This window comes from Muscardinus avellanarius, assembly GCF_963383645.1.
Source record: "Muscardinus avellanarius genome assembly, chromosome: 16".
Taxonomy (NCBI): domain Eukaryota; kingdom Metazoa; phylum Chordata; class Mammalia; order Rodentia; family Gliridae; genus Muscardinus; species Muscardinus avellanarius.
Genome location: NC_137802.1, coordinates 20,910,372 through 20,937,052, shown reverse-complemented (window position 1 = coordinate 20,937,052; position 26,681 = coordinate 20,910,372). Strand labels below are relative to the sequence as shown.

The following is a 26,681-nucleotide window of genomic DNA, read 5'->3' as shown; positions in this document are numbered from 1 at the left end:
TTGGCTTTCTGGCCTCACAGTCTCCTCTGTCATCAACTCTTGCTCTGCTCCTGCCCGCCAGTTGCAGAGTCTTAAGGAAGTTTGCACTGTTGCCTGTTGCACCTCATGCTTTCACTCCCAACTCTTGCTCTGTTTTACTGACAGTTTCCGAGGAGGCCTGGATGTGACCCATGGACAGACTGGAATGGAATCAGTGTACACGATATTCCGGGACCGGGAGATCATGTTTCATGTCTCCACAAAGCTGCCCTTCACCGAGGGTGATGCCCAGCAGGTAACCTGTTTGGGAAGGCTTTGGGAGCCTGGTTATGCCTACCTGGTGAAGCCCTGCTCCTGGGCAGACCTGCCTGGGGGACTTTGAGGGGACCTGTTTGCATAATTATGAGGCTAGTTCTATTCAGTTACCTATCATTTCTTGGTCAAAGCCAATATTCTATCATATTACCTCTTCATGGAAGCAGCTCAGTGGCCCAGTGCAAGAGGCAGGGCAGGGCATGGCTTCTGGTTATTCCCACTTTGTTGGACAGGGAAACTGCAGCCCAGGGCAGGCCCTTACATGACTGACTTGAAGGCTCCAGTATAGCTCAGTGGTAAGCATCCTTGAGGCCCTGGCTTCCCCCTAACATCAAAAGAAAAAAAAACCTCCTCAGGGGCTCCCAGTCAAATAGGGTGGAGCTGGAAGAAGAACCCAAGGTCTTGATCATGTAGGTAAAGGGCATGTGACAGTCCGCAGGTGGCTCTTGAAATCAGCTGAGCCACGTAGAAGTGTGTTGACTCTGGGTAGCCAGTTACCCTTGCCTCATTTTTCTTGTCTGTGGAATGGGGATAGCAGCACATATGTCAGAGTGTTGTTGGAAGGTTGTATAAGTTTCTGAGTGATTAATGCCTGACATGTGGTTGCTTCCCATGTAACAGCTGCTCCCTGTCCAGGCCATGGGTCTGTTTGCCTTCCTCCCCCCAGATCACCTGGTCTCACAGCCTCACCTCTGCTCCCCTGCCCCCAACCTGGGGCTTTGGCTTTTACCTGTGTTGCCAGTGTTCTCTTGTGCTTCCTCGCTGTCTCTTCCGTTCGCTGTTCTGATAGGCACGTCCCTGAGGAGAGCCTGACCCTTCTGAAATGAGTGGCTCATCCTGGTGGTGACCACATTGTTTGCCACATCCCACTTTTCACACTTCTCCTATCTCTGGAAAAGCAAGGTCAGACGGGCCTTTGCCTAAACTCTGACCTGTTTGCTTCTGAGCAGGGAACTGGGGAGGGACAGAGATGTAAAATTGTAAACATAGTGCTGGCTTCTTAGGAAAAAAGGAAATTGGCAAATGAAATTATGACTTGGCTTTCAAACAATTACTGAATGTTCTAGAAACAAATGGGAGCAATGTTCCTTTTGTATCCAGAGTAGGTTTTTTTTTTTCTCAGCATCTCCCTTTTAGTCTTGGTTCCCTCCCCATCTCCCTCACCTGCTGTTTGTTTTCTGGGGGCCACTTTAGCCTGACATATATAAAGTAGGATGTATACCTTGGCACAAAGCTTGGCTCTTGGCAGACATGGAATAAATATTAGTTTTCTCTTCCTAAGAAGTGAGAGGATATGTGTGGAGTGAGACATTTGCATAAAAGTACCCGGCACAGTGCTTGGTATATATCAGATGCTCAGTAAATGAGAAACTCAACATGAAGGGGCTGCATGCCTTAGATGCTTAATAAAGAACCATGTGCATAGGTGTACATGAGGGACTTAACATTTGAGATCATGCATGTGAATAGCCCAACATGGTTCCTTCACACAATAGATGCTTAGTGACTGGGGTCACATGCAGAAGTATCCCGCACCACTTGGCGAGGGTTGGGCACTGCCTCCCCAACTCTCCGTCCTCAGCCAGAGGACTCGAGCCTAAGTACAGCTCTTCTCTGCCTTGGCAAAACAGCCTATCCCCTCCCCCAGCCAGCTCATCTGCTTCCCATTAATGCCCCTCCCCCATCTCCTCTTCCGGGAAGCCTTCCTAGGTTGCCATCAGACCCTCTCATTTTGCCCTTTCCTCCGTCCTCAGAGGTCTTGGACCCTTGGACACTTTACTTGCAGAGCTGACTTATCACTTGCTGGCTGGCAGCTTTTCTCAGAAGGCTCCTCTGGATTAATTACAGCTCTCTCAGCTCTGGACCCAGCCTCATCTTTTAAATAGTCTCCCTGAGTCCTGAGTTAGGGTTCTATACACGGTTGAACTCATATCATGCTTGCTAGCTGCAACCTGACAATTCAGGCACCTTCCCTATTTTTTCTTTCTGGTGGCTTCTGAGGGTTAAAAGAAGTAGCCCCCTAGAGAGCCAGGCCTCAGAGCTCCAGGACTTATATACAAAGGTAAAAATGACCAGGAACTTCCTGTACAGACCTCTTCTATTTTTAAGATGTTCCTAACTGGCTCATAATGATGGAACCCTTTCTGTTTAGCTCCAGAGAAAGAGACACATTGGGAATGACATCGTGGCTATCATCTTCCAAGAAGAAAATACTCCGTTTGTCCCAGACATGATTGCCTCCAACTTCTTACATGCCTACATTGTGGTGCAGGTTGAGAGCCAGGAAACAGAGTCCCCATCGTACAAGGTATGGAGAAGGCCTTGTTGGAGATTTCCTGGCCCCAGACTCTGCCCCGTGTTCAGTGGACTCCAAATATCAAGACACCAGTGTTCAAGAATACTGGAGTTTCTTGGAGTTGTCAGGCTCTGGGCTGTGGAGCTTGACTCTTGGTGGAGAGCACCCTCTGAGGTCACCTTGTCCATCTTGCTGCCTGCAGGCTCTCTGGCATCTATCTTGAGGGTTCAGGAGCCCTGACTGCCTTATTCAGAGATTATGAATAAGTTGATGTCATTTACTAGAGCAAAGCAGAGTGGGAGAGGAAAGGGGATGGAGCAGGAAGTCAGGAAGAGGAGGGGAGGAAGGGTGGAGCAAGCAGGGAAGGAAGGCAAAGGGGTATGTTGATGGTGAGAAGGATGGAGGGGAAATGGTAGGCCCTGGTCCTCTGGACCGATGAACAGTCTTAATTGAGGACTTCAGTGAGGCAGGGGTGCAGGACTGGGGTAAGGCTCCTGGCTAGTGAGTGGCCTGTCAGTCAGGCTCCTGGTCCTTACCAGTGTGGATGAGACACACACACTGCAGCTGTTGTCCTGGCAGCCCACCCCTGCCAGCCGGCACCACTCCAGCTTTCTCCTCCTCTTCTTTCTGAGAAGCAATTCTCACCTGTTGGGCAGCAGTTTCACTGTGTCACAGTAGTTTAGGGGCCTGGGGCCAAGGGAGAGAGGCTGATGCAGGAGTTTTAAGTTGAATGTTAGGCTGCCTTTCCTGGGAAGAGAGGCTAGAGCTCAGATTCTCAAAGGGCTCCCTGCTCCATGAAGTGTCAGGAGCCACCATTCTATGGGAGAGGAGGCAATGAGACCTGGAAATGTTTCCTAGAGAATAGCTAGGTGGATGCTGAGTCCAGGGGCTCACTACAGTGTAGCACTTCAGGCTATCTTCAAAAGTATCAACTTTAGTAGATATGGTTATGTTACTCATACATCAGTACAAACCTAGATGTTGCAAGTACCACATTCATATCAACTTAAAATCAAATGTAAGACTTAAAAAAATCACCCAGAAAACAAAAACAATGAACAAAACCCCAATCCCTCTGTTGAGATGAACTGACTCCTTTACATGCACATGTCCATGTTCCTCAGCATTGAGCAATTTTAGCTGACGGGGTGGTTGTGGCATGGGCATTTCCCAGAGGCCTTGGGATTGCCTGCCTTGACTGCCATGGGCATCACTTCACAGCCACCTAGTTAAATTGTTGGTGGAAGCTGGTCTACTCATTTGGTGCTTACTGTGTGCCAGGCTTCATCAAAGGCATGGCGTAAAGAATTGGCCTGCAGGGCCTTGCTGACCTCACACAAGGTATAGGGGGGCAGAAGTGTGGTTCAGCCAGTGGATAGACCAAATAGCCAGCTGGTTCTTTGAACCCATAGAGGAGCTCCCAAAGAAAGCTGGGTGGTGGGAAGGGCTTGTAGCCCCCACTCCCCAGGTGGTTGTCTGCAGGTGGCTTGTCTGCTGGCGGAATGAAGCCTTTGGTGGATATTTAGAAATTGCTTTCTGTTCCTTATAGGAAATGGATCTCAGTTAACTGACGTCTCCACTTCCCTAAAAGCTAGTGTAGGGGTGCACCCATAAAAAGAAAAAACAGATCCAGAAAGCACACCTGTCTTCAGCTTTGATGCTGGATGACTTACCTAGTTTTCAAGCCAACGTCTGGGGTCCAGGGCAGAGAACTATCCCCAGAGGGGTGTCGAGGATCAGAGCTGAGGCCCCAGGTCTTGGGACCTTGACCTTGCTTTCCACTTGCCAGGCAGCTCTGCCAATAAGAATGGGACCAGAGACACAGAGCAGAGAGAGAGGCCATCCTTGGAAAGCACTCTCAACATGCTACCCACTCGCACCCCTAGAGGTGGCCTGGTGGTGTGCTCACTGTGAGGGGGGCCTGCTGAGGTCCCCAAGGGAGTATGGGTGAAAGGGGGCCCTAGCCAACCCCTGGAGACTTAGGAGTGAAGGAGGCTGGGATTTGGGATTTCCCCAGAGGCTGAGCAGTGCTGAGGAGGTCTCTACTGAAAAGGAGGAAAAGGAGAAACAGGAAAGTAGAGGTGAGGAAGGATGGGAGAGGTATTGTACAGGGAAGGCTTCTGTGCCTCTTAAAGGTGCAGTAAAAGTGCTCTTTATTGTGGGGAAACTGTTCCTGGGGACCCCTGTTAGGGTCCCGGACCCCATTTCCCTCAAACCACAACAAACCCAAAACAACCAAAACCAGAAAATTACCGCGGGTTCTTGTCTAAGCTAAGAATAAATATGCATAGCTTGGACAGTTACTGAAGATTTAAAGAAGTTTATTAAAAGATAGAAATACAGAGGATAGGTACAGCTCTACACCAGACTGACATGGAGGGGTGACTCGAATGAATACACCAAAGGGATCACACGGGGGACCGGACTTTTTATACCCATGACCTCCATCTTGTTTACGTAACTCTGACTTAGTGAATGTCCCTGTAAGGTACCTCCCCCAACAAGGTGTGGCAAGGTGTCTCCTTTCATGAAGGTAGACCCCTCCTAACATTTTAGCTAGTGTGTCTAATCATGTAGATCTGTCTTTAGATAGAGAAAGGCCTAGTTCTCCTCTCCTATTGACTTGTTAATTACTTTTAGCTAGATTAATTTACATTGGAATAGTTGCCTGCTTTTAGGCAGAAACCAAGTCCTTGCACAGATTTGCCCCTCATCCAATTTTTGAAATATATTAATAATCATAGCTTTCTCAAATCTTCCTAGGCCATTCCCAATACTGGTACATTTATTAGGTGTAGTTCAGCAGGGAAAGGAAAAATGCACTAGGCTGTGGTGGCCACACCTGCTCCTACCAGGAGCTAAAGGACAGTCTCATCCTAACAAGCTGTGGTGACGCCAGGCCTCTCAAGAGCCTGATGCTAGAGAGAGCAGATTGAGGCTGTTTCATCCCCTGTGGCTGAGCCAAGTAGCTGTGGAGCTAGAATCCCTCTCAGATCTACCTGTGGAGCCACTGGGGTAGGTGGGAAATTGGTTTCACAAACCTAGCTGTGCAAGAAAAGTCACATTGGGGTTTTATTCAGGCAGAAATTAAGTCTCCATCCTGCCATATTGGAAGAAAAATCCAGCTCGGTCATCCCTAGGATCCCTCTTCTGTGGGGGCACCCTGCCTCTACTCCTGAAGTCCTATGAAGGCTTCAGGAATCTTCTGTGAAGCAGACTGTCATGGTGTGTGTGTGGGAGGACCTCCCCTTTCCCATCAGGACTCCTCTTGTTGATTGGACAATTCCCCATGGTCCTCTAAGGTGGCAGGCTGCACCGATGTGGCGACGTTGCCACGTTCTGAGCCCTGGGCCCCCTAACCTGCAGGGGCACCATCCTGGCCCCACACTCTGTGCTTGCACACTTGCTTTGGCTGCTGCCTCTGAATCCTGGCTGGATTTAGAAACAGGAAGGGGGTGGTGCTGTGTTCAGGTGACTTCTGCTTTCAGAAGCAACATTCCCAGGACAAGAGAATATCAAAGGCCTGGCTGCCTCATAGGAGTGGGGACAGGATGAGAGGGAGGATGAATGGTTCTGGCCAGTGCTCTGACTGCTGCTGCAGTGTATTTATTTGTCTGCTGGGAGACTCAGGTGGATTCAGGGCATGTCTAAACCTGTCAGCACAGGCCACTCTATGCAGGCCTGAGAAGGAAGGGAAGAGAAACAGGGGAAAGAACCAGGCCTGTTCTAGTCTCTGTCCCAGGTGTCCTGGAGGCCTGAAGTTGGCAGCCCCTCTGTGGCCATCCTACCTGCACACCAAGTTCTGGCTCCATGGGGGGAATTCCTGACTCAGACCATGAATGTGTGGTGGGTGGTGGTGAGGAACGGTGTTCGGCAGCTGGAGTGTATCCAGAACTCATGTCAGCAGACACATTATTTCCTGACTCCTGGCATTGTGATTGGTAGTGTGCAGACAGCCTCAGGCTTTGGGGAGAGAAAGCCAGTACTGACCAACTCTCTCCTGTTCCCTCCCCTGGACCCTGGCAGGGCCTTTCCTTGGCTGAGCCTGCTTACCCGGTCTGGCAGGCTTTCTGCATCTGCCCTACTTTACCAGCCAGGGGGGTTGGCGGTAGGCCAGGGCCCTCTCACATCAGTGGCTGCTGGAGCAAGGGAGAGGGCAGTGTCCTGAGGACCCTGTGCTTCATGGGCTGAGAATGGGTGAATCCAGGGCACTTCCATGCAGAGAGGAGCCCTGTGAGTGTGCCTGCTGATCCTTGTGCCCAGAGAACATCTGGATGCTCAAGCCCCAGTTAGGCCTTACTCAGGCTGGTCGGAGCTGGGATGTCCTCCTATCTCAGTTCTTAGCCTTGGCCCTGGAGATCGCTTAAGTCAAGGCTCAGCCAGACTGACCAACCCTGTGTGTGGGCACAGAGCTCCCAGGCTGGTCCCAGAAAGCCAGGCATGGTGGCACACACTTGTAATCCCAGTACTTGGGAGGTTGAAACAGGAGGATCACAGGTTTGAGGCCTGCCTCAGCAGCATTGTAAGGCTGTTAGCAACTTAGTGAGACCCTGTTTCAAAAAAAGAAAAAAATATATTTTTCTTTCATATATATATATATATATATATATATACATATATATATATATATATATGAAAGAATATATTTATGATCTATATCTGCTGGAGATGTAGATCAGAGGTAGAATGCCCCTGGGTTCAATCCCTATTAACTAACACACACACACACACACACACACACACACACACACACCTCCCATGAGCTTGAGTTTCCTATCAAATCAGTACTTACTATTTATTTATTTGGTGGTACTGGGGTTCCTGGAAGCCCTTCTAACTCCGGGCTACACTCCCAGACCATTTTTTTTTTTAATATTTGGAAACAGGGTCACTAAAACCAGTGCGGCTGGCTTTGAACCTGTGCAATCCTCCTGTCTCTGCTTCCCAAGCGCGGGGATTATAAGCATGCGCCACCACGCCCGGCAAGTACTTACTTTAAAAAAAATTTTTTTTGTGTGGTACTGGGGATTGAACCCAGGGGCATTCTATCTCAGAGCTATACCACAGCTCTATTTTTTATTCTTTATTTTTTAAATAGGGCCTGGGGTTACAAGCATATATCCCCACACCCAGTTTCAGTACTTACTTTTTAAATACTGGAAAGGAGTCTGATGTATGGCCAGATTTAGGAGACACTGTGATACAAGAACCCCAAATCTAGGTCAGGAGAGGTCTGGGCTCTCTTTTTCTCTCTGTGGATCTGTGTGACTTAGCAAGATTTACTCTATGTCCCTGAGCATCTGTTTTCTCATCAGTAAAACAGGGATAATAATTCCCTTTGTGCCTTCTCTGTGGGATTAACATAACAGTTGAGTGAGGCAGTGATATCTCTTAGGCACTCTCCCATTCTTGTGATCAGGGTCCCTGCTGTTCCTCACCTCTGTCCAATCATCTTGCCAAACTTGCTTCTGGCCCTCAGGAAGCAAAGGAGATTATGTGGATGTCTCTGTACCTCTTCCAGCCCTGCTTTTAGGAGCAGTGACCCCAACATGCTGGTGACTCTCACAAGGACATTTTATTTGTATTCTGGGGTAGAATGCAGGGAGAAGGTGAGTTCATTTGCTGTACATAGGGTGGCCCCCTGAGGGGCGGCACTCATCTCTTTCTCCCTGCCCACATGTCAGGTCTCTGTCACTGCTCGGGAAGATGTGCCTGCCTTTGGTCCACCTCTGCCCAGCCCCCCTGTCTTCCAGAAGGTAAGAAACTCTTGTCCCACTCACATTCAAGACCTCAAGTTTCCATTGAGTGCAGTGTTTGCATGGACAGTTTGGGCTGGGAGCATCAGGGAGGCCCTTTCGCAGGCTTGGGCGGCACCTCCTTGCCTGGTCTCTTCATCCACCCCCCACACTGGCAGACTGGCCCAGCGCAGGGTCACTCATTGGGTTGCTTGATGCTGGGTGCCTTCCTGATGGGGGGTGGGCTTTGGTACCATGCCTTGGTCCCAGGAGCCTTGGGCAAGAATGGCCTGTGTGTGTGTGTGGGGGCTTTGCCAGGACCAAAGGAGACATTTTCCATGTTGTCATATCAAAAGGTGGGCCTGGCCTGGGCTGGAAATGATCAAATGTCTGAAGGGCCTTTTACTGACTCTAGGGCTATATCGAGCCCCCTGTAGAGTCTGCTGCTACTGTGGCCCAAGCCCTTTTGGCAACAGCTGAGTGCAGGACTGTTCAGGGCCTCCTGTCTGTTTCAGGGCCTGGAGTTCAGGGAGTTCCTGCTCACCAAGCTCACCAATGCTGAGAATGCCTGCTGCAAGTCAGACAAGTTTGCCAAGCTGGAGGTGAGAGGTTGTTTCTAAAGGTCTTCCTCCTGGCCCACCCTGACCAGCTTCCGTCAATGGGGTCCCCTTTTGGGGACTGTTTAAAGTGGGGAGATCTCTGGCCTCAAAGCCCTCAGCCCTATGTTGAGGATGGGAACTCTCTTCTGTGGATGCTCCATCTAGGCTCCACATCTCATCAACCATTCATCTGTTATTTATTGAGCACTCACCATAGTCCAGGTCGTGTTCTGTTTCCTGGAATTCGGGGATAAGCAAGACAAAATCTCTGACCTTTGGAGCTCATGGCTACTGGGAAATGCTGTTTAGAGTCAGTTTAATTCAGCATGTCAGCCCTCTGCCAACACTGAAGAGCACAGTGACTGGTTGGGGAGGTGGCGTGAGGATGTGTTCAGGGAAGGCTTCTTGGAAGGGTGGCTTTGTAGCAGCTGAATCTAAGTATCTGTTGTGCCCTTTGTCAGGATGAAGGAATGGGGAAGGGTATTTCAGGCATTGGGGACCATGTGCAAAGCCAGGCAGAATCAGCGTGTGGCCCCATGAGGCCCCCCGAGGGTCTGCTGTGGCTGAGAGGAAGGCTTCATGGGGCCAGGAAAGAAGCACAGTTGCAGATGTGGTTGCATCAGACGAGGAAGGGCTGTGAGCTAGAGGTGATGGGTGCTACGAAGTTCTCAGGCAGGAGTGATTTGTTTTGCATAGTGGGTTTATTCCTGGTGGTGAGGGGGACAGGTTGAAGGGGAAGAGGGAGGTCAGTGGCCACTTAGAGGCAATCAGCAAGAGCCAGGAGTGGTGGCAGTACTTGGGAAGCTAAGAAGGGAGATCACAGGATCAAGATCAGCCTCAGCAATTTAGTGAGACTCTCAATAATATAATGAGATCCAGTTTCAAAGCAAAAATAAAAAGGGCTGGAAAGGAAGCTTTCTGCCCTACAGGAGGAAATGGCTCAGGTCAGGAAGGCATGAGAGACTCCTGGAAGTGACAGGGGTGGGGGGAGGTGAATGGTAGGGTGATTCTTAGGCTTTCAGCTTGGCTCCATGGTGACATGGGGCCCACTAGATGAGTTCTGTTAGGGCCAGCTCCTCTGGGGATCTGTGTGTCACTATCTGTGTGAGTGCACCCCTGGAGACTACATGTGGGTCTCCTGGCTGAACACTGGCTGGAGAAAAGCCACCGGCAGTGGGTACATGGATATGGAGGCTGGACAGAGATCTAGACTACAAGTTACCAGGTTGGAACAGTGGGATGACCCAGGGAGAGGGACAGAGGGGTAGGAGCAAGGGGCCAGGCCTGGAACATTTTCTGGAACTGTAGCATTTGTTTTTTTTTGTTGTCGTTGTTTCGTTTTTTTATTGGTGCATTGTAATCATACATCACATTGGAATACAAGACTTGAGAGGATATACAAGCACACATCATCCAATTAGCCCTCATCCAGTCCCCATCCCATTCCCTCCCCCTCCCTCGATCCCATGCTTGTTTGGTGATTAACTTTGATACATTTGTTTACTTACCTCCTGAGTTTTATTTATTTATTTATGTATTTATTTATTTATTTGGTGGTACTGGGGTTCCTGGAAGCCCTTCTACCTCCGGGCTACACTCCCACGGGCTACACTCCCAGACCTATTTTTTAACTTTATGTGGAAACAGGGTCTCTTAAACCAGCGAGGCTGGCTCCGAACCAGCGCGATCCTCCTGTCTCTGCCTCCCAAGTGCGGGGATTACAAGCGTGCGCCACCACACCCGGCCCTACCTCCTGAGTTTTAAAGAGGCTCCATCCTCCCCTATCCCATACCCTCCGATTGGTCACCTTAATTGCTTCGCTATAGGGCCCTTTCTATACCTCGACCTCTTCCTGTTACCCCTTTCCTCCTAGTTATTGCTGATTAGGGGAAGCATCTGGTTTTTATTTTTTTGTGGTGCCGGAGCCAGCGAGTCCGGGGGCAGAGCCTGCCTAGAGGCAAGGCCGGTGCTGGGGCCTCCGAGGCTGGGATTGGAACTATAGCATTTGGAAGCATGAAGTCCAGCCTCGCTATAGGTCCACACTGGGCTGAGATGTGGATACAAGAGTGGCCCCTGGGCCAGGTATATGGAACATGAGGAGAGGACAAATCTCTTGTCAGCCCTAGTTCTCCACCTCTACCCTCTTTCATTCCAGGACCGGACAAGGGCTGCTCTCCTGGACAACCTTCATGACGAACTCCACTCTCACACACAGGCCATGCTAGGACTGGGCCCAGAGGAGGACAAGTTTGAGAATGGGGGTCACGGGGGATTCCTGGAATCTTTTAAGGTATGGACACAGAGGTGACTGGGGGTTGCTGTGGCAGAGAGGGCTGGGGCAAAGAATGGAAGTAGTCTAAAGTGGTTGGGCTCCCAACATTGGAGGAGCACAAGGCCAGCTGCAGGTAAGGGCATCAGGAGCATGAGAGGCTGGAGCAGCCAACAGCATCTCCAGCATCTTCCATGTCTTTCTGTGGCCTGAAGTGTCTTCTCCTAGCTTAAGAGTCTGACAAGCAATAGGTAAAGAGTTAAAAGTCAGTAGGGCGTGGTGGTGCACATTTGTAATCCCAGTACTTGAGAGGCTGAGACAGGATCGCAAGTTCCTGGCCAGCCTCAGCAACTTAGTGAGGCCCTCTGCAAGTTAGAGAGGCCCTGTTAAAGAAATAGGGCTGAAAGTGCAGCTCAGAGGTAGAATGCCCCTGGGTTCACTCCCAGGGAACACACACACACACACACACACACACACACACACACACACACACAGAGTTAGCTGTTTGAAGTCAGTGAAAACCAAAAAAATGTTGCTACTTTCATCTGCCTTCTTCTGGGATCAGGGAGCCCAGGCAAAATGGCCAGAAGAAGGACACAGGCTTTTAGGGGTCTTTAGCCGATGCTGTTGTGGGGGTTCTACAGTGATTCTTTCCAGCTGGCAAGAGCTTGGGGGGGCCTGGCTAAGCTGGTGGTCTGGAGTTACAGGCTTTGCAAAGGGAAGAACTCTTTAACTAGAACAAACTACTAAAGGAAGCAGTGGGTTCCCTGTCCCTGGAAGTATTCAAGTGGGATGTGGACAGCCATAGAACTGGTGTGGAGCAGAGAGGGTGGGTCGTGTGCTGGCTAAGTGCTTGTTGGTCCACATGGTACATACAGCTGGCAACGGATTTGAGCCTGTGAACCTGTGCAGTCGGCTGGAGTGTTATTTCTTATCATTTCCGTGAACACACTTGAGGGAGGCCACAGGACTGCTCGGGACCTTATGCCTCGGATGTAGATCCTTGATGGAAAGACAGGTTTCAGCAATCTCAGGTCAAGGTCCTTCTGGACAGTGGTTCATAAAGCTAAGGTTAGGGTTGGATCTGCCTACTTTCAAATCTCAGCTCTGGGCAAGGTCTTTAGGGTTTCTAAGCTATGGTTTTGTTGTTAACAACACAGGACTGATAAATTGGAGCCCTGGCACAGTGTGAGAATTCATAGAAATAGCCGGAAAACACATATTGACTGCAACATAGTAAATGTTCTAGAGTGTCAGCTGTAATTATTGTATAAAGTGAAAGCTTAACACACATTATCCTATCTTAAACCTCCCAACTGCCCTCAGTGCCTTGTGGAGGTTATTATTATGGATGTAATAATTTTGATATAATAATTCAGACCCAATTTTAATAATTATGTGCATAGTTTTACATGTGAAAAAACTAAGACTCAAAGAGACTTAAATGATTTCTAGGCCACCCACAGTCAGAGTTGAATTTGGATATCCCGGATGGATTCCCAAAGCCTCTGCTTTTAACAGCTACATGATACTCCCTCCTAGCTTTGGAATCAATTAAGAACCCACACTTATTGGCCTAGGCCCAGATAGGCCTGCAATCAGCCCTCAACTGCCAGCTGAGCTGTTAAGGGCAGGGCATGGCTCCTCTGGCCCTTGCTGGAGCCAGCTGCTGAGGAAGTCCTCATAAGAGCAGAGGAGGAGTCCAACTGCTTGTCCAGGCTAGTAGGAGATTCCTGGGGCATCTGTTTTAGTCCTGATGGAAAGTGTCAGCCAGTGTGAAATAGGAGAAATTGGGAAATTGAGATGCAAGAGGGACAAGAGAATAAAGGGGGTGGGAAGGTACAGCTGGATGTGGTAGTCCAAGAGGATGTGAGACTGAGTAAGAGGAAAATGAGCTTGAGTCTGGGGTATTAGACCACTTAGGGCCACTCAGAGGCCTTCTGAGGTTCTGGACTCTCTGGAGACTGTCTTCTTTCATAGCAAGCATACCAAAGTGATCCACAACTTCCAGTCAGCTTTCTGTTGCTGTGACAAAATACCTGAGAGAATCAACTTAAAGGAAAAAAGTTTAGTTTGGTTCCTGGCTTTAGAGTTCTCAGTCCATGGTCACTTGGCTCTGTTGATTCTGGACTTGTGAGTCAGAACATCATGGCAGGGACAGCATGGTGGAGCAGAGCTGCTCACCTCATGGAGCCAGGGAGTAGAGAGAGAGGGGTGACAGGGAGGCTGGGGACAAGATACACCCTTCTAGGGTGAGGCCCTAGTTACCTGCTTCATCCTACCAGCCCCCCCCCAACAGTTTCCACCATCTCCCAAGAGTCTATTAACTTATAAACCAGACAATGTTTTAAGTTAAGTCAGAGCCCACATGACCCAGTCACTTCCCCAAAGCCCCACTCCCAACCTTGCTGCTTTGGGGACTAAGCCTTCAACACATAAGCTTTGGGGACATTCAAATCCAATCATAGCACACAGTAAGTATGATTTCTACACTATCAGAGCTGAGTGCAGCTGAAAAAGCCAACATGTATTTTATAGTCATCCAGTGAAGCATTTGTTGCTTTGGGCTTTGCAGGTTTCTTTTCCTATATTAGAGTCAACAATTGCTTTGTCATATTTCAAGATCTGCCTGAGGTTGTAGACACTCTACCTATGGTGTCCACCTGATAAGTCAGCCCAGCTAAATGTAGGCAGCAGGTCTACAGGACAGTGGACTGAGGTCCTTCTGCCAGTGCTGTTTCTGGCAGGAGTAGCACTTGATCTGTGTTCAATTCCGGAGTATCTGACATATTCCTAAGGGGTTTTTCTAAGAGAGAAGGAAAGTCCAGGCCATTGAGTCAGTAACCCACAGGATTTTTATCTTCTGTTGTAAATCCTTGTGACTGGGTTGAAGAGAGAACTTTCTTCATTCTGCTTTGTCTCTGAATTTGTGCTGTGGGGATACAATCAGTCACAGTGCAGATCTCTGATGATCATGATCAGCATTTTCTCCTCCCCACTGGGGGTGCAAATGCTCCTGTCCTTCATTATGGCTCTCATATCTCCCACATGGAGGCCTGCACTGGGGCAGGGTAGCCTCTTGTCTAGCTCAGGAAACTGTCTCAACCCCTCCCCATAACAGGTGTCTTAGGCAGGGCTGTGGTGTCAGAATTATTGGCGTGCCTGGTGGAGTTCACCCGAGACTTCATGTGATCCCTTGTGAAAAACTTGAGTGTTTAATCTTCCTGTCAAAATCCTCACCTCACAGGCAGATAGGGACATAATTGAGAATTCTCAGGGCCCAAAGCAATCTCAGCTCTCGCCTCTCCAGAGCTTCCTCTTCCCTCACCCTGAAGAACTACATTTCCTGAGTTTCCCCAGACCCACTGTGGGCTCCTGGGCTCTGCTGCCTGATGCCTCATGCCCATTGTGGTGGTTCTTCACATCCTGCTCCAGTTCCTCTGACTGGGATTGAAGCTTTTCCTCCATGAGACACAGATTAATTGGTTTATGGCCCTATAAACCCGTTTTTCAAACTGAGTTGCTTGGAAATATTCTTAGGAACCAGCCAGTTCCACCAATACTTTTAAAGTTTACATTTTCACTTAGATCATAACCTAAAATACATAAATTTCCAATGATAAAGACTTTTATAATGATGAGTCACAATTAAATGATGTTTCTCTGGTGGGTGCTGTGGTGCATGCCTGTGATCCTAGTACTTGGGAGGCTGAGACAGGAGGATTGCAGGTCTAAGGCCAGTCTTGATGACTCAGTGAAATCTAATATCCAAATTTAAAAATAAAGCCAGGTAATAACATGCCTGTAACTCCAGTACTTGGGAGTCTGAGACAGAAGGATTGCAGGTTCAAGTACAGCCTCAGCAACTTAGTGAGAGCCTGTTTCAAAATAAAAAATAAAATAGGGCTGGGGCTGTAGCTCAGAGATTGAATGCCCCTCAAGTCAGTGCCCCTCCTCTCTAAAACACACACACACACACACACACACACATACACACACACACACACACACACACAATATATATAATCTGGAGGTATAGGTTAGTGGTAGAATGCCTTGGGTTCAATGTCCAATACTCCCCCACACACAGATGTTTCTGTGGAGTAAGTATGCCACTCACCTTTGACAGATACCGATTAATGCTCTCAAATGCCATGTTCAGCCACTGTCAGCTGTTGACAAGGTTTTTATTGGTCTGTAATAAAAAGGAAAAGTGCCGATGTGTGATGCACCCATGTGATATGGGCACAAGTCACATGTTTGCCATGTTTCCGGAAGCGCTGAGCTGGCCCAGCCCTCCATTGACTTTGTCATAAAGGAGCCAGAATGGAGGACAAGAGAACAGCACTGGGGCCATAGCAAGTAGCTCATTTCCTCCAGCCTTGGAGAGCCTGGTAGTTAATGTGTTGGTCTGACCTGACCTCTAGTGGCAGGAGAGGCCACAGGTATCCTGGCAGAGTCTCTGATGTCAGTAGAGGCAGCACCAAATGTGAATGGAGCCTGGCAGGGCAGGCGGGATCCCCAGCCTTTGGCATCTTCCCCCAATTTTTTCTCCTGAGATAGAAAGTTGTAGTATTAGAGTGGCTGCACTGCTGTTGTGGGGTGCAGTGAGAACGCTCAGGCTTTGAGCATGCCCTGCTTGGAACTGTGTCTGTGTGAATAGCTCCATTGAGCTTCTGCACTGTACCTGCCCTGTGGGAAGGGACAGAAGACCCTGTTCCAGACCTAAGAGCCATCTCCAAATGCAGAAAATTAGCACATTTTTTTTTTTTTACAGGGACTGGTTAGGCAGGCATGTTCCCTTTGGTGGTGGTGGTGGTGGTGGTGGTGGTAGTGGTGGTGGTGGTGGTGGTGGTGTGTGTGTGTGTGTGTGTGTGTGTGTGTGTAGGGATGGAACCCAGGGGCATTCTATGCCTGAGATATACTCTCAACCCTATATTATTTTTTATTTTGAAACTGGGTCTCACTAAGTCTCACTAAGTTGAACCTGGTAACAAATCTGTCATCCTTCTGTCTCAACCTCCCAAATACTAGGATTATAGGCATGTGCCACCATGCCTGGCCTGGCGCTCATCTTGAATTTTGCCCCTGAAGTTGAGTTTGTTAAATTGAAACAACTCACAGAACCCATGGTTGGTGAGGGGTTTGGATGATGGGAAGGAAGTTGCTTCCTCTGTGATGTTAATTGGCGCTCAGACTCAGGGATGAGGTGAAGTAACGTACACAGATAACAAGTGACATCATCTCTCTATTTTACTCCTTCAAAGGTGAACTTGTTCAAAGGTAAGCAGCAAGGTGTGCTGAGGTCTGGGAGGCTGTAGTGATTGAGGGAGGTCTGCAGAACCAGGGAAGGTCAGCTGGGAGCACAGCAAGGTGCAATCATGTGAAACAGTGGGAAAATCTGGTCTGAGACTCCAGGGTCTAGGCATGGGTAAGGCTTTAGCTGGGCACACAGGGATCAGGCTGATTGGGTGGCCTTGAAGGCGGGGTTCAGATGCCCACAGAGGGTGCATGCTTTGCTGGGGGGGGTGGGGCAAAGGGCTGAGCAGAGACAGTTCATGTTGCCCCTGGAGTCCTGCTAAAGCCACTTGCCATCCTCTACCCACCTTCCTCTTTCCATTATCACCACCCTCCTGCCTTTTCTGACTCTTCAGGCCAGTTTGAGAAAACCAGCACTCTGTCAAGTCATCCATCAGACTGCAACATGAAATTCTTAAGACCATGTCCCTTTAGACATGACAGCTCTTCCTGGCAGGGACCATCATCGCATTGTGCACAGTGTCTCAGAGAGGTACACACCCTAGGCAAAGGGAGACCAGGGCTCAGTGTCTTCTTGTTGCTTGGAGCAGTGGACTACAGCCCTGCGCATTCCTGGAGTTTGTCAGCCTGTTGTGTCCTCAAACTTAACCCCGCTGACCCTGACAGCAGACCACAGATGTCTTCCCTCACATCAACCTCTGAGATTTTTTTGTGGGGCCTCTGAAACTTTCTTATTTCTATTTATCCTTATTTCACCAGTCAGTTAAGTTATATTTTCAATCTAGGGGCACAGGCTCTTGGTTTGGGCCCTGGCTCTGTCTCTCATCTGTTGTGTCAATGTCCAGGGCCCCAGCACCTGGCATTGTAAGGCTAAGATCATATAGGTGAAGCCTATCACCAAACACCATCTCTCAGGGCTTATTACCCACATTGAATCAGTTCTGGAAATGAGACAGCGAGGCACAGAGCAGCATGTAAGTGGTGAGTTTGAAGTGTCATTGATAATGATGACAGTGGTGGTGGCAGCCTGTGAGGGCGCGAGGAGAGTAAAGGGGCCGAGATTCATGGAACACTTGCTTGTTTAGGAAGCTCACGGTTTGTCCAGGGACATGGTGGTACAGCTATACCTTTTCTGCCCCCAAAGGAGACGTGTTTACAATGCTGGATGATGCTGTGAATCAATCATGCTGACTGTTTCAACCATGTCTCAGAAATACATGAGACTAGGTGACTCTGTTCTGTGGTCTAGAGATGCAGAAGGATGATGTCCCTCAAGGACATCTTTGACTTAGACTAGAGAGGCCAGATGATATCAGGGGTATGAGGCTGGGGGGCTCTTTGCCTTGTTCTGAATAGTTCATTTTGAGGGCTGTCTTATTTGCTAGCAGCCTTTTTAAGCATGCATCTCTTGTCAGGATAGAAAGGCAGGCGGATTGAGGCCCTTTGCAGTTTCCAAGCCTGAATAATTCCTATCTTGAAGATTCGAGGGAGACTTATGTAGGCTGGAAGGTATTCATGCTGTTTTCCTAGGAGCGTCTTGCCATAGGCTGAGCTTTTCTTTGGACGAGAGAAGGGAAGGGGGCTTGATTTTTCCTGTTAAGACTTGTATAAGCTGGCACATGGGATGCATGCATAGGAATGAGTTTGGAGAAGAGGGATACAGGCCAGAGCTTAGTCTTTCTGCATCAGTTTTCTGAAGCAGGGATTGAGAACAGCTTATCTTTTCAGGCTCACACCACGGTAAGGAAAGTCCATTATTAGCTCACATAACCAGAAGCCCCTGGTGGGTTGTGACTCAGTTAGTCATGGGCATCCAGGTTTTTTACCTCCTACCCCTTTGCCATCCCCAGCTCATCAGCTTTGTCTCTCAGGCCTCACCCAAGATGGTTGCTGTGGTTACAGGTGCAGATGTGTCACAGGCCATATCTCTTTTGGGAATTTTGGGAAGCCTTTCCCCAATGCTCCCAGAAGAGGCCACTCATGCTACATTGCAAGGGGAGGGGTTAAGTGTCTTAGACTGATCATTTATAACTCTTTGACCAAACTGTGGTTCTGCCAGCAAGGAGAGTTGGGGTGTTGGTACTTGTTTATTCTTTGTATGTGTGTGTGATGGTACTGGGGATTGACCTAGCGACATTCTATCTTCGAGCCACACCCCTAGACTTATTTTTTATTCTTTATTTTGAAATGGTCTCGCTAAGTTGCAGAGGGCCTCACTAAGTAGCTGAGGCTGGTTGTGAACCTGCAATCCTCTTTTTTCATTTCCCAAGTACTGGGATTACAAGTGTGTGTCACCATGCCTGGCTTATTTTTTCTTTATTGTTTTGCATTTTACCCAGGGGCGTTCTACCTCTGAGCCACACCCTTTTATTTTCAAAAAGAGTCTAGTAAGTTGTTGAGTCTGGCCTTGAACCTGCAATCCTCTTGTCATAGCCTCTCAAGTACTAGGATTATAGGCATGTGCCACTGTGCCCAGCTTGGTACTTATATGTGAGCCACTGCTCTGTGTCCAGAAGTCTTTGCCCATGGGATCCCTGGAAGACTAATTTACATAGATGGGGTGCCTCTGCAAGCTTTGTGTCATACAGCATTGACCCAGTTTTAGGGAAATGTCTACTTCTTGGGTGCAGGGATCATGTCTCCCACTTCTTTGGCTTTAGACTGCAGTATTGGGCACATAGGAAGCACATGACAAGTGAGGTTGGATGCCTGGATGAGCAGGAGCTCCTCACACAGCTCCATCAAAGGCAAATACAGACCCAGGTGTATAAAGCACACTTTGAGATGACAGTAGAAGTTCATCTCAGTGTATACATATGAACGGAAACTTAGTTTTCTGGAAAAAGAATCCAGTTCTGGCCTTACCTGCATCCTTTGTGGAAGGTATAATTCCCATTGTGAGATGAGGATGCTGTAGCTCAGAGAGGCTGGTAGGGAACCAGTGTTGCACAGGCCTGCGGGCTCCAAGCCTACTCCTCTTATCTATAAGATGAAGATAACATCCTTGATCTACCTTGCAGGGGCTGGGGCACTGCCCAGCTTCCTCGTGCCTACCTTGTCAGAGCATGGGACAGAATATGCAAAGAAGACACTGTAAATTCTAGTGGCCATGGCGTGGGCCTGTGCGGCTGTGTGTGCAGGCGTACGTGTCAAGGCAAGTCACGTGGAGGGACCAGGAACTGCCTCACCAGCCTTTCTCACTATCCCCTTTCTCTTTGCAGAGAGCCATCCGCGTGCGCAGCCACTCCATGGAGACCATGGTGGGCGGCCAGAGGAAGCTGCATGGTGGGGGCATCCCTGGCAGCCTTAGTGGTGGCATCGTCCACAATAGCACAGAGGTTACCAAGACCACTTTCTCGGTGAGTGTGGCAGGCCCTGGGCCAGCATGCAGGACTAGGGCAGGGTTCCTGATACCTATGAAAGAAGTGTCCCTGCACAGGCTTAGGCGAGGCACCCTGAGCAGGCAAGCCTGGTGCTGGAGGGAAACTGAAGCCACCTAGGACAATCCATACTCTGCTCTCTGACCCTTGGGTGCAGCTGTCCTAGGTGGCACTTGGGTCGGCCTGGACCAGAAATTCACTGGTTTGTGGTCTCTGAGATTCCTCAGAAACTAGGTCTTCTGCTTTGGGCTCACCCTACAGAATAGTCCTGGGATGCATTTCCCTGCCCAGGGCTGGGGACCCATGCATAGATGAGGACTGCTCTTGCTTTGTTAATGACAGCAGTAGCCACTTTAGCTTGCTGTGCACCAGGCACTGATCTCAGCAGTCCACAGATAAGATCTTACCTCACCCCAACCCAGCTGCCTGAGGAGGGTCTGAAGTGACTTCCATTCCACTTGAGGAAAAAGGCTTAGAGAGGTTAAGTAATTTGCTAAAGGTTCCCCAGCTAAGCAGAAGAGCTGAGACTTGAATGCAGGTCTGCCTGACCCAAGTTACCCTCTTCATGTAACAGTTACTCTCTTCATGTTACAGTTTACCCTTTTTAGGTAACTCTCTACAGGGTTCAAGGAGAGAAGGCCTGTGCCTCTGTGAGCCTGGGCCCAATAGACTTAGTCCAGGTGCTAGCAGGTGAGGGAACCACATTGCCAGTCCCCTTTTAAAACTAAGTGGCTTTGGATTTGTTTGGATTATGATTTTTGGTACCTATGATTTGTATTGTAAATGGCCTTGCACAATTAATTTAATTTATGAGATGTTTTCATACCTGTTATCTTATTCCTTCTAGTAGGCCTGGAGTGTGCAGAGCAGGGCAATTGTCTCCATTCTGTAAATGGAGAACTGAGCCACAGCAAGTCTGCATTTGCTCAAGATTGCCCAGCAAGTGGATGGCAGGAGTTGGGGCATGGGTTAGAGGCTCTAAAGATGGGCTCCAGACTTCCATCTGTCCTTCCTTACACTGCCACCCCTCTTTTACCCTCTGTGAGGCCAGGCAGCTGTCTGAAACAGAAGCCTGGACTGTTTGTCCATGGTCTAGTGTAGAGTGTAGACCTGGCTGAGCAGTTCGTTTCCCTCCTGTTACTATGACTCCTGCCTGGGTCCATTACTTGTGGGCACTGGAGGGACAGATGGGCACTGGGCTCTCATCCTCATCCTGCCAGTGATTTTCTGGCTATCTTGAAAAAATCATTTCCTTTTCAGTTCTCAGCATCTTCACTGGTGAAGTAAAAGGTTGACCCAGGTCACTTGAAGGGCTCCTGAGATTTGTGGTTCTCAGTCTGTACCCCCTCAAGGGCTCCTGAGCTTTGTGGTTCTCAGTCTGCGTGCTCTCAATCATCATGACCTTCTCAATGTGTGGGGCCAGCAGCCTGGCTGAAGAATATAGGAAAAGAGCTGGGAGTCACTGGAGTCTTGGGGGGTCTCAGCTCCTCTTTCCTAGGTCTCATCCTTCCTAGTGGTCTTACTGTCTTCTGGGGTCCCCTGCAGGCTGGGGGCCATCTGTAGAGCAGAGGCAGGGAGGGAAGAGACCTGGGTTTGGGGCATGTGCACTCACATTGGTGGTTTTGTTGGCAGCCTCCAGTGGCCATGACGACGGTGAAGAACCAGTCTCGGAGCCCCATCAAGCGGCGGTCAGGGCTCTTCCCCCGCCTGCACACAGGCTCCGAAGGCCAGGGTGACTGCCGGACACGATGGTAACTGTCAGGGGCCCATATCTCCAGCCCAAAGGTAGGGCCTGGCAGCTTCTTCCACCCTGCTACTGTCAGATGCCCAACCTTGTGAGAGCTTTGCTCAGCTTGGGGAGATGGCACCCTCCAGTGCCAGCCTTCAGGACACCACCTGCATGCTTCTTCATTCATAAGCTCTTTATCCACGGAGTCCAAGTCAGCTGTTCCCTGTAGGGAGCTCCAGATTCCTTCTTGGAGCATTTTGACCAGGCTAGAAACATTATTTGGGTTCTGCCCTCCTTCTCTCCCTCACTTCCTTTTTGTGGTACTGGGAGTGGAACCCAGGGCATTCTACCTCTGAGCTACACCCCCTGACTTATTTTTATTTTTTATTTTGAAACGGGCTCACTAGGTTGCTGAGGCTGCCCTCAAACTTGTGATTCTCCTGTCTCAGCCTCCCAAGCACTGGGATTACAGGGGAGTGTCACCATGCTACACTCTTGGCTTCCTTTGCCTTCTTCTTCAATGCTCACTCAAATGTGCTTCCCCCCTTTTTACCAATGCTGAGGATTGAGCCTAGGGCCTCCTGCTCTTAGGCCATTGCTCTGCCACTGAGCTATATCCTCATCCCTAAATGTCATCGCTTATGGATGTTTTCTCTGATTCTGCCAGACAGAATTAGTTGAACTTTCCTTTGGACTTCTAGAATGCTCTATTTTTTAAACAACTCTTATACCATACTTAACCTACTCATGCTAATTGTCTTCATGATCATTTGCTCTTTCATTCAGCACGTAGCATTTAGTCTCTGCCATAGGCTGAGCACAGTGCTCAGTGGCTCAAACATGTGCTACCCAAGACACAGACCTGTCCTCTAAAAGCTCATGGTCCTGGGAGGAAGAGGAAGACATGTAGGTTGACTTCCAGATTTCTGAGCTGTCTGTCTATAGCCTTGGTCCATCCCCTGAGCTAGGCCATGCAGACAAAGGGCAGGTTTATGGGTGAGGATGAGAAGCTGTTTGGAACCTGTGGTTGTGAGTCTCACAGGCCACCCAGCCAAAGGATCCAGCCCCTGTGCTTCAAAGAGAGAGAGACTGTGACTGGAGGAGGTGAGTTAGGCAGCACTAGGATAGAGGTGCTGGTTAAAGATCGATGAATGAAGGAATATGACTAGTCCTAGAGGGTGCATAAAAACCCTGTGTTCAAGGGCAAGTGGAGGTCAGAGAGCCCATCAACAGAACTGGAAAGGAGAAGAGAGGAATGGGAGAGTCTATGGAGTATGTGGGGTCTCTGATGCCAAAGGGTCAGATGTGTAGGCAAGTCAGGGAGAGCGGTCCAGACCCTTACATTAGTCATCAGCGAGGAGGTCGCTAGCAACCTCATCAAAAGTCCATTGAAAGCCGGGTGTGATGGTGCACACTTGTGATCCCAGCATTCGGGAGCCCGAGACTGGAGGATTGTGGTTCGTGGACCACCTCAGCTACTTAGTGAAGCCTTCTGCAACTTAGTTAGACCCTGTTTCAAAATAAAGAATAAAAAATAGGGCAGGGGGTATAGCTTGAAGGTCAAATGCCTCTGGGTTCCATCCCCAGACCTGCAAAAAAAAAAAAAAAAAAAAAAAAAGTGCATTGAAGGAGGCATGGTGGTGCATGCCTGTAATCCCAGTATACCATAAAACTGTGACAAGTGGATCACAAATTTGAGGCCAGCTTCAGTAATTTAACAAGACACTCTCAAAACTTAGCAAGATCCTATTTTAAAACAAAAAAATAGAAAGTTCTTGGGATATAGCTCAAAAGTGCATTGAGACACTTAACATCTCTAGTGTGGCTAGGGTCAAAAATACATATAACAACAAGTATTGGAGAGGTTATAGAGAAATTGGAGTCTTCGTTCAATGTTTGTGGGGATGTAAAATAGTGCACCATCTTTGGGAATCAGACTGGCAGTTTCTTAGAAAGCAAAACATAGAATTACCCAAGAGAACTGAAGGCAATTGCCCATTAAAAAATTATTACAGTGGTATAACTTGGTACTCAGATGTTCATCGCAGCCTTACTCATAATGGAAACATAAGGTGGAAACAATCCACATGTCCATCACTTGATGACTCAATAAATAAAATGTCATCCAGCCACAAAATGGAATTTATTTTGCAATGAAAAGTACTGAAATGCTGATGCATGCTACAACTTAGGTGAACTTTGAAAGCATATGCTAGTGAAAGGAGCTAGGTGCATAGACTAAAATATATTGTGTGATTTCATGTATGTGAAATGTCCAGACTAGAAAAACAGAGATGGAGAATGGGTTACTAGTTGCTAGGAGGTGGGAGAGAGGAGGCATAGGCAAAGATTATAAATGGGGCCAGAGTTTCTTTTAGGAAGTCTGAAAATGTTCTAAAATTAAATTGTAGTGATGCTTGCACTATTATGTAAATATACTAAAAACTACTTAGGAGAATCAAAATGGCAACTATGGGACACAGCACTTCTCAGTAGTTGAAATAAATAAAGTTCAACTACCGAGAAAGCAGTGTCTTAACCAACAAAATAAATACATCTCAGAAACCAAAAATGATCCAGGAGCCTCGGCAGAAGATATCCAGAAACCCCCGAACTGCGGAAGAAAAGAAAAGAAAAAATAAAAAGGTCGAGTATCGTACCTTTATACCAAGAGGAAAATTCCCTCGGGGACCCAGGCTGCCAGCGAGCCAAGCCACCTCCGTGCCGGACCGTCCTCTGCCAGTAAGCCACCTCCGCGCTGGACTGCCATCTGCTGGTAAGCTGCCCCAGGGGTCCCGAGGAGGCTAGAGCTCCGCTCACCCCGTGCCCCTTCGGCACCAGCCCTGAGCGAGCACTTTCTCAGCTGCTGCAGCTGAGATCCAGCGTAGGCTACATCACAGATCCAGACAAAGCCCTAATCTGCGCAGCCCCATCCGGAGGATCCGAGGCCCAGCCACGAGAGGGCACGGCCCAGCCCAACTTACCTCCCCAAACGGACTCAGACTACTGCAGAAGAGACCCAGGAATTCTGACCTGCAAGAGTCCCCACAACATCCACAAAAGGTGCCATATCGAGCCGCCGACCCAAAAAGGGTTTTGGGGAACGGCAACACTGGCAGCCCTGTGAAATAAGAGTCTGAAAGTGTTCATAGAACTTTAACATCCCAATCTGCAAGAGTAGCTGAACCCCTGAGCGGCACAGTTGGCGCAACAGAAGAGGCACCCACAGAGACACTGGGAGACCTACAGGGTCCCCGACACGGACTTGTCATCCCCCAGATATGGATATACTGCCTGCCGTCAGAGCTTCCGATTGGACGGCCAGGTAGCAGCACGCTCAGATGAACTATGGAGCCAGTGGGCACGCAGTGAGTGTCACTAGACATGACGACAACTGAGGTGCCAGTGTCCGCACAGGATAATGCGTTCAAACCCACTGACAGAGCAAGGGCGCTTAAGGCGTGACACTTGCACAGAGCCACACGGCATGTTAGTAAAATAGTAGGACTGTTTCCTTCTCTCTTTTTTTTTCTCTTATTTTAGTATTTTAGGTTTTTATATTTTCTTCCTTTTTGATGCCAATTTTGGCTTTATTGTTGTTGCTTTTTTCCCCTTCTTTGGTTTTGGAGTCTTTTTCTTTTTCCGGTTTTTTTTTTTTGGGGGGGGGGTGCACGCTTTTTTTTCTCTTTCATTTTGTTTTTCTTTTCTTTCTTCTTTTTTATGATTATTTGGGTTTATTGTTTGTTTGGATCTTTCACTTTATATCACATGGTTGTTTTACTTTGCCTTAGGTTTATCCTGCCTACTCTCTTAACCCTTCTTGCTCCCATCTGGTGGTCCATTATTGTGTTGTCAATGCTGCTGTATTTACTTGATGTATAATAGTCTTTCTACCTTATTTTGTTACTTTATCCATTTGTGTGTGAGCCTTCCTCCCACTCCCTCTACAAAACTCTATAGTTCAGACTATCAACTAGCTTCCTTCAAATCTTTCCCCTTGTCCCCTAACTGAACCTCTCTCTTTAACACGCAAAGTTCCTCACATCTCCATACTTAAATATTCTAATAAATACAAGGGTCCTACTATTTAACCTTCTCACATTCTCAACCTGATTCAACCCCATTATTCTTAAATTCATCCACAACATACTTATATTCTCTCCTGCACCCATCACCCTAGCTACTCCATCATCATACTTCGTTATCACCCAACCCTCAACATTCGAAAAAGTACTGCTAACATGTTGACTCTTCTAAATTTCTACTACTAAGACTGGACTATACACAACAACCACAATCAATGGGAAGACAACAGAAGAACAGGCCTGAGAACTCTGAAAATATGAGAACCAGGAATAGTGGAGAAACGACAGAAGTCATGAATACTGACCTACAAGAAATGCAAGAAGCAGAGTTCCGAATCTTGATTTACAATATGATGAAAGGATTTAAAACAAGTCTAGAGAAGATGAAAGATGAGTTAAAAATACTGAGAAAGAATCAGAAAGAGGTCTGGAATGAAATGAAAGAGTCAGTAAGTGAAATGAAGATGGCAATAGAAAGAAATTCTGGAAGATTTGATGAAATGGAAGACAGTATCACTTTTGGAAGACAGTACATCCAAAACCAAAAACACAGTCAGTGACATACAGAAATCTTTACAGCAACAAAACCTAAACATCCAGCAAATATGGGATAATATGAAGCATTCTAACTTACGGATAATAGGCATTGAAGAAGGGATAGAGGTACAGACCAAGGGCATCCGTAATCTCTTCAAAGAAATAATTTCAGAGAATTTTGCAAACATGGAAGGAGACTTGGACCTTCATGTCCAGGAGGCATACAGAACACCACTGAGACAAGACCAAAGAAGTACCTCCCCATGCCACATAATAGCCAAAATGACCAACATAGAAGCCAAGGAAAGAATCTTAAAAGCAGTGAGAACAAAAGGACGGGTGACATATAGAGGCAAAAACATAAGAATCACCCCAGGTCATGAATGCTAGGAGAGACTGGTATGATGTGATTCAGACCCTGGAAGAAAATAACTTCCAACCAAAGCTTATTTATCCAGCAAAACTACTATTCAATATAAATGGAGAAATCAAAGTCTT

The 26,681-nt window shown here is 48.2% G+C and overlaps 1 protein-coding gene across 1 annotated transcript in view; it reads left to right on the top strand.

Moving 5' to 3' along the window:
- The window catches only part of RAP1GAP2 (RAP1 GTPase activating protein 2), a gene marked incomplete at both ends in the record, with an annotated part of 286,135 nt that overhangs the window by 249,070 nt on the left and 10,384 nt on the right, over positions 1–26,681 (top strand). Inside the window, 7 exons of the mRNA XM_080713983.1 lie at positions 145–274; positions 2,447–2,602; positions 8,275–8,346; positions 8,841–8,927; positions 11,080–11,214; positions 19,674–19,811; positions 21,465–21,583. Coding sequence (XP_080570109.1) covers positions 145–274; positions 2,447–2,602; positions 8,275–8,346; positions 8,841–8,927; positions 11,080–11,214; positions 19,674–19,811; positions 21,465–21,583 — 837 coding nt within the window. The remainder of the gene's footprint in view (positions 1–144; positions 275–2,446; positions 2,603–8,274; positions 8,347–8,840; positions 8,928–11,079; positions 11,215–19,673; positions 19,812–21,464; positions 21,584–26,681) is intronic.